The sequence below is a fragment of the Trichechus manatus genome, unplaced genomic scaffold (assembly GCF_000243295.1).
Source record: "Trichechus manatus latirostris isolate Lorelei unplaced genomic scaffold, TriManLat1.0 scaffold00075, whole genome shotgun sequence".
NCBI classification, from domain to species: Eukaryota; Metazoa; Chordata; class Mammalia; order Sirenia; family Trichechidae; genus Trichechus; species Trichechus manatus.
The window spans coordinates 3,370,438-3,379,608 of record NW_004444011.1 but is presented as its reverse complement, the minus strand read 5'-3'; the positions used below and the strand labels follow the sequence as shown (position 1 = coordinate 3,379,608).

Below are 9,171 nucleotides of genomic sequence, written 5' to 3'. Positions count from 1 at the left end.
AATATTCTGGCATGATTCTTTTAATTTCTGTTGGGTCTGTTGTCATTTTGCCCATCTCATTTCTTATTCAGGTTATTTGCTTTCTCTCCTGTTTTTCTTTTGTCAGTTTGGCTAATGGTTTATCGATTTTGTTGATCTTTTCCAAGAATCAGCTTTTGATCTTGTTAACTCTTTCAATTGTTTTTCTATTCTCTATTTCATTTAGTTCATCTCTAATTCCTATTATTTCTTTTCTTCTGGCACCTGAGGGCTTCTTTTGCTGCTGTCTTTTTACTTGTTCCAGTTGTAGGGTTAATATTTTGATTTTCGCCCTTTCTTCTTTTTGGATATGTGCATTTATTGCTATAAACTGACCTTTGAGCACTGCTTTTGCTGTGTCCCAAAGGTTCTGGTCGAATGTGTTTTCATTCTCGTTTGATTCTATGAATTTCATTATTCCATCTTTAATTTCTCCTATAACCCAGTGGTTTTTTAGCAAGGGGTTGTTCAGTTTCCATGTGTTTGATTTTTTTTTTTTTCTTGCTTTTTCTGTTACTGATTTCTACTTTCATGACTTCACGGTCAGAAAAGATGCTTTGAAATATTTTGATGCTTTGGATTCTGTTAAGCCTTGCTTTTTGGCCTAATATGTGGTCTATTCTGGAGAATGTTCCATGTACATTGGAAAAGACAGTATACTTGACTGCTGTTGGGTGAAGTGTTCAGTATATGTCTGTGAGATCAAGTTGGTTGATTGTAGCATTTAGCTCTTCTGTGTCTTTGTTGACCTTCTTTCTGGATGTTCTGCCCTTCACCAAATGTGGTGTGTTGAAGTCTACTATTATTGTGGAGCTGTTTATCTCTCTTTTCAACGCTGTTGGAGTTTATGTATTTTGGAGCCCTATCATTGGGTGCATAAATATTTACTATGGTTATGTCCTCCAGGTGTATTGACCCCTTAATCATTATATAGTGTCCTTCCTTATCCTTTGTGGTGGATTTTACTTTAAAGTCTATTTTGTCAGAGATTAATGTTGGCACTCCTGCTCTTTTTTGACTGTTGTTTGCTTGTTATATTTTTTTCATCCTTTGAGTTAGTTTGTGCCTTTAAGTCTAAGGTGTGTGTCTTGTAGGCAGCATATAGACGGATCGTGTTTTTTTAATCCATTCTGCCACTCTCTATCTCTTTACTGGTGCCTTTAGTCCATTTATATTCAGTGTAATTATTGATAAGTGAGTTTAGTGCTGTCATTTTGATGTCTTTTTTTGTGTTGTTGACAGTTTCTTTGTTCCACTTAATTTTCTGTCCTGAGTCGTTTTTCTTTATGTATTTTCTTTTTATCTTTTTCATTGTTGTTGATTTTGTATTTGCTGAGTCTTTATGTTTTTTCTTGTTCTTTATTTTGATGTGTAGGATTGTTAGTTTCCTTTGTGGCTACCTTAGTATTTACCCCTTGTCATGGATTGAATTGTGTCCCCCAAATTCATTTGTCAACTTGGCTGGGTCATGATTCCCCGTATTGCATGACTGTGTAACATTCTGTAATCTGATGTGATTTCCTTATGGGTTGTAAACTCAGTCACTATGATCTAATAAGACGGATTAGTGGCAGTTATGCTGATGAGGTTTATAAGATTGGGTAGTGTCTTAAGCCAATCTCTTTTGAGATATAAAAGAGAGAAGAAAGCAGGGACACAAGGGAACCTCATACCACCAAGAAAGCAGTGCTGGGAGCAGAGCACACCCTTTGGACCTGAGGTTCCTGTGCTGAGACGCTCCCAGCCCAAAGGAAGACTGATCCATCACAAGGACCTTCTGCCAGAACCGACAGAGAGAGAAAGACTTCCTCTGGAGCTGATGCCTTGAATTTAAATTTGTAGTCTACTAGACTGTGAGAGAATAAATTTCTCTTTGTTAAAGCCATCCACCTGTGGTATTTCTGTTATAGCAGCACTAGAAGATTAAGATACCCCTATTTTTCTAAGTTAAAACCACTTTTATTTCTTTATATTGCCTGGACTTCCTCTCCATAGGAAAGATCTATGAATACATTTTTTAGTCCTCCTTTTTTGTTTTAATGTTGTCATCTTTTACATATTGATGTCTCTGTTTTCCTATTTACAGTGTTTTAGCTTTGATTTATTTTTGTGACTTCTCTATCTGGGTTGATATCTGGTTGCTCTGTCCTGTGTTCTAGTCTTGGGTTGTTATCTGATGTTACTGATTTTCTAATCGGATGACTCCCGTTAGTATTTCTTGTAATTTTGGTTTGGTTTTTTAAACTTCTGTTTATCTGGAAATGCCCTAATTTCACCATTATATTTGAAAGACAGTTTTGCTGGATATGTAATTCATGCCTAGTAATTTTTTTCCTTCAAGGCTTTATATTTGTCATCCAATCGCCTTCTTGCCTGCATGGTTTCTGCTGAGTAGTCTGAGCTTAGTCTTAATGACTCTCCTTTGTAGATGACTTTTCGTTTATCCCTAGCTGCTCTTAAAATTCTCTTTATCTTTGGTTTTGGCAAGTTTGATTATGTCTTGCTGCCTTCTTTTGTCATCTACCTTATGTGGGTTTCAATGAGCATCTTGGATTGATACCTTGTCATCTTTCACAATATCAGGGAAGTTTTCTGCCAAGAAATCTTCCACAATTCTCCCTGTATTTTCTGTTATCTCCCTCGTTCTGTTTCTCTAATCACTTGTAGGTTTTTCCTCTTGATAGAGTCTCACATAGTTCTTACGGTCTTCATTTTTTTTTTTTAATTCTTTTATTTGATTTTTCCTCAAATAAGTTGGTGTCAAGTGCTTTATCTTCAAGCTATTCACTATTTCTGACTCCCATTGCCTCAATTCTGCTCCTATGACTTTCTATTGAGTTGTCTAATTCTGAAATTTTATTGTTAATCTTCTGGATTTCTTTCTGATTGATGCCTCTCGATGGATTCTTGCAGCCTATTAAATTTGTCATTATGCTCTTCTCTAATCTTATTAAGTTCCTCTATTGCTTTGTCTGTGTGTTTCTTGGCTTTTTCTGCATTTTGCATGATCTCCTTTCTTATATCTGGAAGAGTTCTGTATATTAATCTTTTGTATTCTGCCTCCAGTAATTGCAAAAACTTCTCTTCCTCCATGTAATTTCTTGATTCTTTGTTTTGGAAGCTTGTTAAAGCCATCATGGTCGGCCTCTTTATTTGATTTGATATTGACTGTTGTCTCTAAGCCATCCTAAGTTATTTATTTATTTTATGTTTGCTTACTGTGTCCTAGCTTCTTGGTTTGTTTTGTTTTGATATGCCCAAATAGGCTGCTCATGTGAGCTAGTTTGATTACTGGTGCCTTTGAAGCTCTAACGTCCTGTCACAAGGAGGCTAGATCTTTTAGTAGGTATGTGAGCCCAGGAGTCTGTTTACTTTTCTTGTATGTATCCAGCTCAGCTGTCTAGGTAGTCAGTCACCAAATGTGTGGTGCAGGCGCTCACCTACAGTCCTAGATGGGCAGGGGTGATTGATGTAGGTACAGGTATCTAGCTGCAGCAGGGGGTCACGTGCTGAGCAAGGCAGAGGGCTTACAGCTGCCCCTGAATATCTGGGAGGAAAGTGTATCCCTGTTCCCCAGAGCGCACAGGTGGGTGGGTTTTGCAGTCAGACTATAAGCACCCAATGCTGTTGGCTGTAAGGACTGGGAGTCCCCTGTCGCAGGTGGCTAGGTGGCATGGTGAAGCCACCAGTCATCAGGCTCCTGATGTGGGTAGGTGAGGACCCTGCTTAATGGGCAGACAAGTGTCAAATGTCACAAACCTGCCACTTCACCATATAGCTGATACAGCTGAAGCTAGGCTTCAGGTATATGCCCTGTTGTACTGTGGTAATGAGGGCCTACGCTGTTGAAATGGGCCCACACCATTCTATGCAGGGGTGAAAGACATTCAAGTCCATGGACCCCTTATGCCTGTACCTAAGCAAAGGAGCTGTGCCTACCCTGAGTTCCCAGCTTAGGGGAGTCACCAGATTATTTTTTTCCCGTTTGTTAATTTGTTCCCTCTCCAAGGCTGGGAGAATGGCTTAGGGTGCATGACGGGTCCCACTTCTGGCCCAGGGGACTCGGCAATTGCTGAAGCTGGACCAGACCTGGTACAGAGTGGGGAGGGGGCAGGTAAATGGGAGAGAAGTTCTTCCCAAAGGGGGTGTTTTTTGATCCGTGAGGTAGGCCAGACACATGTACTTATCTTTTGCCAGTTGACTGGTTCTGCTTTTCTTTGGTTCTGGAGGCATGAGTAGACTCTCTGCTGCTTGCTCAGTCTCTCCCAATGTGCAAAATGCCTCCTGAGAGCCACTGCCAACCTATCCGGCCTAAATGGTGCCGGCTCCCACCAGGTCAGGTCTGGCAACTCCTTGCTGCTTCCGAACTGTCTCTCCCTCCCCCTGCCACTCAGTCCGATTTCTCAACTTTGCCTTGATGTTCAGGGCTCCTAGACTGTCACATATAATTGATTAACTTGTTTTTTTGGGTCTTTGTTTGTAAGAGGGACCACAGGCAGTGTCTGACTACTCTGCCATCTTGGTCCCACCTAAAATTTTCTTATAAATTGTCTAAAGCACTGTAGCATGAAAAGTTTTATGGTGAAGTTTTTATGATACTGGAATCTACCTAATGAAGCATATATTGATATTATTATATTCATTTATATAACAATATTTATAAAATAAAATAAAACAAAATTATAAAGGCAATTTAAAAGAATAAACTGGGACTAGTGAAATAAAAATTCTAAAATTATTAACATGGAGAACTGCTACTTCTTAAAGGGATACTCTGTGATAACTTCTGGCTAACAAGCTACTTAATAGGAAAAGCAGAGTGTCTTCTTAAACACTTTGATTGCTTTTCACACTGCCAAAATATAAGACCACATATTCCATATATAGTTGATACAAAGAATAAAAAGCACGAAGTTAAATCAATGATTAGAATTTTTTGAAAATAAGTTTTCCTTTTACATAGAAAAATATATTTATAAATGATTTATTTTTCACTCTTTAATCTGCGTATCTTACCATTTTACCTATAATTGACTTTATTTTATGCCTTACTTATAAGAGCTTGTATTTCTGATATTCACAGTAGCCGAGAAAACACACTACCTTGCCCTTATCAGTGACAAGTGGTCGAAAATGGAGCCACCCTTCCTTGGCAGCATCACTGAAAACCTCTGAAGAGGAGTCTTTTCTGGATCCAGAGTCTTCTGATGACTTGTGGCTGTCTATGATCTACAGAAAAGGCCAATAAGTCATAGTAAAATGTAAACATTTTCCTTTATAAGTATTTGTATTTTGAAAATGCTGTGCTGAAAAGTTTTTTTACTTAGTGTTCCAAGTGAAAAGTTATTTTTGAAAAATTCTAAAGCTTCATCAATTACATTAGTAAATTTCTGGTCTTTTTTTTAAAAAAAAATATGTGAACTGACTACCATCATTTATTAACTTCATCAGAAGCAATATTTTAATCATTAAAAAAAAAGAAATAGTATAATTTCCCTGTTCTTAAGCAGTGAACATTTTAGTGGGAAAAGATGAATATAAAAAGAAAACGTCCAGATTGTGATTAGTGCCATTCAGGGAATGAAAACAGCAAGATGAAATAACAAGTGACTGATTGGCAACTATAAATTAGTGGTACTCAAGCAAAGTCTCTCTGAAGAAATAACATTTCAGTTGAAATCTGGAATTAAAAAAAAAAAAAGGAGTCAAGAATGAATGGTCAGAGTGGTTGAAAAGTCAAGGAGAATCTATAGCTAACGAATGTACATTCGTCATTGTCATGTTAGACATTCGCTGTTCGGTGTAAGTGTGGAAAAACAGCTAATTGTAAATTGCATAGGCCTTTTAGGTTATTATAGGAAGTGTGAAGGGAAGCTATTAGGTGTTTAATCAGGGGAGTAACATTATCTGATTATATTGCTCAAAGATCACTTTGACTGTTTGTGGAGAATGGACTATAAAAGGACAGTGTGAAAATAAGTGTTACTGTGGTAATCCAGTGAGGGATGATGGTGGCTTAGATTACTAGTGTGAGTGAAAATAGAAACAAATGTAAAGATTCAGGATATGTTTTTGAGTAGAGTACATAGGATTTGATATTAGGGGAGAGGGAAAAAGACACAAGGCTAATTCCTAGATTTTTGGCTTGAGCAATTGGATGGATGGAAGTGGATTTAGTGAGAAGAGGAGAACTGAGGGATAAACAAATCTGGGAATAATCAAAGTCTATTTGGCCATGTTAACCTTAATTTCTTATTAAAAATTCAAATGAAGATGTCACATTGGTAGTTAACATGAGCTAGAGTCTGGGGAAGAAGTTAAGGCTAGCAGTAAAGACACTGAGAGACGTCTGGATAATGTCCTTAAGGAAATCAGCACAGATAGAAAAGAAAGAGGGGTCGCAATAAGCCCAAGACACTCCAACATTTACATATTAGGCAGAGGCAGAAGAGTCAGCAAAGAAGACTAAGAAGAAATCCTAGAGGTAGAAGGAAAACCAGAAAAGAGTGGTAAAAGGGAAGCCAGCAGAAGAAAGTATTTCAGGAAGGGAGTGGGAAATTGTTTTGAATATTACTGAAAGGTGAAATAAATTAAACACAGAAGTGACTTACAGTTTTAGCAACCTGGATGTCACTGGTAACCTTGGTATGAGCAGTGTCATCCTGATATGTGTGCGTTGAGGGAAAATGTGATGTGAGGAAGTGGAAACTATAGACAGTTTTTTCAAGGGGTTTTATTAGAGAAAATGGGAGTAGTAAATAGAAGGGGATGTGCATTTGAGGAAGGGTTTTTTTGTTTTTTTTGTAACTATAGGAAATAGTAGAACATTCTTATATAAACTGGAAAATGAGCCACTGGCAAGAGTGATATTGCAGAAGACAGAGGGGACTAGAGAAAGTGAGAGGTAATGGACTCTGAAGAAGAGATGTGGTTGTCAGTTTTTAACAGGATAACGTTCTAAGTAAAACAATATTTAGGATCAGGGTAAGGAAGGCAGAAAGTGTGTGTATAAATGCAGGTGGCTGATGTTTGGGAGATGGTAAAATAAAAGAGCTCCTATCTAACAGCATCTACTTTTTTTTCCAATGAAGTATGAGGAAAGAGTAGAAGAGAGAGGATAGAGGTGGATTTTGAAGGAGAAAAGGATATGAGATAATAACTTTGAGGACAGAAAAACAAACATACAACAAAATGTAGAAGGATTGTTGGGCAGTTAGATTTTTTGGGGTGAACTGATAAAGTGAGAAAAATAAGTACAATTGTGTGTAAAGTATTATGTAGTTGAAGAATATGTTTAGAAATTAGAAAATAACATTGTACACATAATATTTTTCAAATGCACCTGAAACTTGCAGAATAAAAGGTGATGACATTTAAATATTAAATACCTAATGGATAAAAGAAATACAACCCTATGAAGGGCTACAGTAAGCTACAGTAAATAGAAACATTTATTATGTGCTTTATATTTTTAAAATATTGAATACCAACCTTGATTCCCTTCAGGCTAGTTACATGTTTAAAGGACCTGTTGGAAAAGAAGTATACAAATATTTGTGATAAATGCATAAAATACCGTAAGAATGTCTGAATTTTACAACTAACTTTCATTAGTAGACCGATAGTCATCATTATCATGTTAAATGTTCATTGTTCAAGGTAAGTGAGAAAAACAGCTAATTTCATAAGTATTTACATTTTTGATTCAATGACAGAAGCTTTCCTAGTTGATCTGATAAATTAAAACTTTCTGCTTTAAGTGTGAGATTTTCTTATCCTGTTTTTAAGAGCAAAGAAAAAGCTACTCAGGGTAAACACTGGGCTTTACATTATTAGTTAACCATAGTTACAAAGCTATGTTAAGGATTCCCACTATGTTAATAATGACTGACAAGTTGTTGCCTTCAACAGTTAGATACAGAGAGAACCGCACACCTACGAGCACCCAGCTTGTGGACACTCTGAACCATAAATGCAGCATGAATAGCACAGTCACTGACAGTCACAGCTTATCACTCCCCCCTCTCCAACCATACTCTCTGATTGGTTTCAATAAGGAAAACAGCAACTGTTGCCAACAAGAAGGCTTAGGCCTTCAGAAGACACGTAGGTTCACATTAAGAAAACTATTAAAAATAATTTAACATTTATTAGAGGACAATATTTTTTTTCTTTTTAAAATTCAAAATCCACTTAAGGAACTTAAGCTTTTAAGATGAAACTGAAGACAGCATAATCCTCTCCTCCTCTCAGACCTCCCCAAAACAACAAAGTAGTAAGAAACAAATACGCAAACTCAATTGTCAACAGTATCAGGTGACGTGCAATTCTGAACTACAATATATGAAGAAAGGTGGCTAAATGCAGTAAAAAAAATGGAAACCACTGGTTGCAAATCTCAAATTTCAGTGCACTGTTCTCTGAGAGATAAAAACCATCCGTCCCTTGTTTGAAACAATAGGAAAGGAGATACTGGAGCTCGTGACAGGAACCTCATTTGTCACCATGCAATATCAGGGGAGGTGAGAATGAACGAGGAAACATACAGACCTGCAGAAAGCAGTGAATAGGTGGTGTAGAGTAAAGAAGACTCTGAAATGTGGCAGTACTGAAGTTGTTGATATCTTTTAGTGAGGGAGAAGTAAAGCCTAAAGAAGCAAAGACTAAAATAGCTCGCAAATCCTGTATCATTAGAAAAATACCTGCTAGCCTGGAACAATGCCCTGGCTGCACCTCACACAAACTTCCATCAAATAGCTGGTCCAGGAAGAACTAATTTCATTAAGATACAAATAATTATCAGGTAGAACCAGCAGAGGACCTATACAAAGATATTACAATAAAAAAGACAGGCTGTTTTTGACAGAAAGTTTCAATTCAATATCATAAATGTATCAATATTCCCTAAATTAATCTATAAATTAAACAGTGTGTCAATGAAAACATCCATAAAAATTTAAGAACTAAAAAAGCTGATAAAGTCCAAGTACGAAAATAAAGAAAAATAGCCAGGAGACTTCTGGAAAACAAAAAGTAATAAGAGGAAACAGCACTACCAGATAATAAAAACATTATATAATTGCTGTAATTAATAGAATCTGGTGTGTATAAAATGACACATAGATCAAGTGAACAGAACAGAGCCTAATAATA

At 36.9% G+C, this 9,171-nt stretch overlaps 1 protein-coding gene across 7 annotated transcripts in view; it reads right to left on the bottom strand.

Annotated features, from left to right (window-relative positions):
- ARHGAP21 (Rho GTPase activating protein 21) overlaps positions 1-9,171 on the bottom strand; it is a 188,115-nt gene that overhangs the window by 29,895 nt on the left and 149,049 nt on the right. For 6 of the 7 annotated variants that reach the window (XM_023735026.1, XM_023735025.1, XM_023735028.1 and 3 more), the window contains 2 exons: positions 7,510-7,546; positions 5,122-5,247 (listed from right to left, as the gene is read on the bottom strand). In XM_023735026.1, coding sequence (XP_023590794.1) covers positions 5,122-5,247; positions 7,510-7,546 — 163 coding nt within the window. The remainder of the gene's footprint in view (positions 1-5,121; positions 5,248-7,509; positions 7,547-9,171) is intronic. The other variant, XM_023735029.1, reaches the window with a different exon arrangement.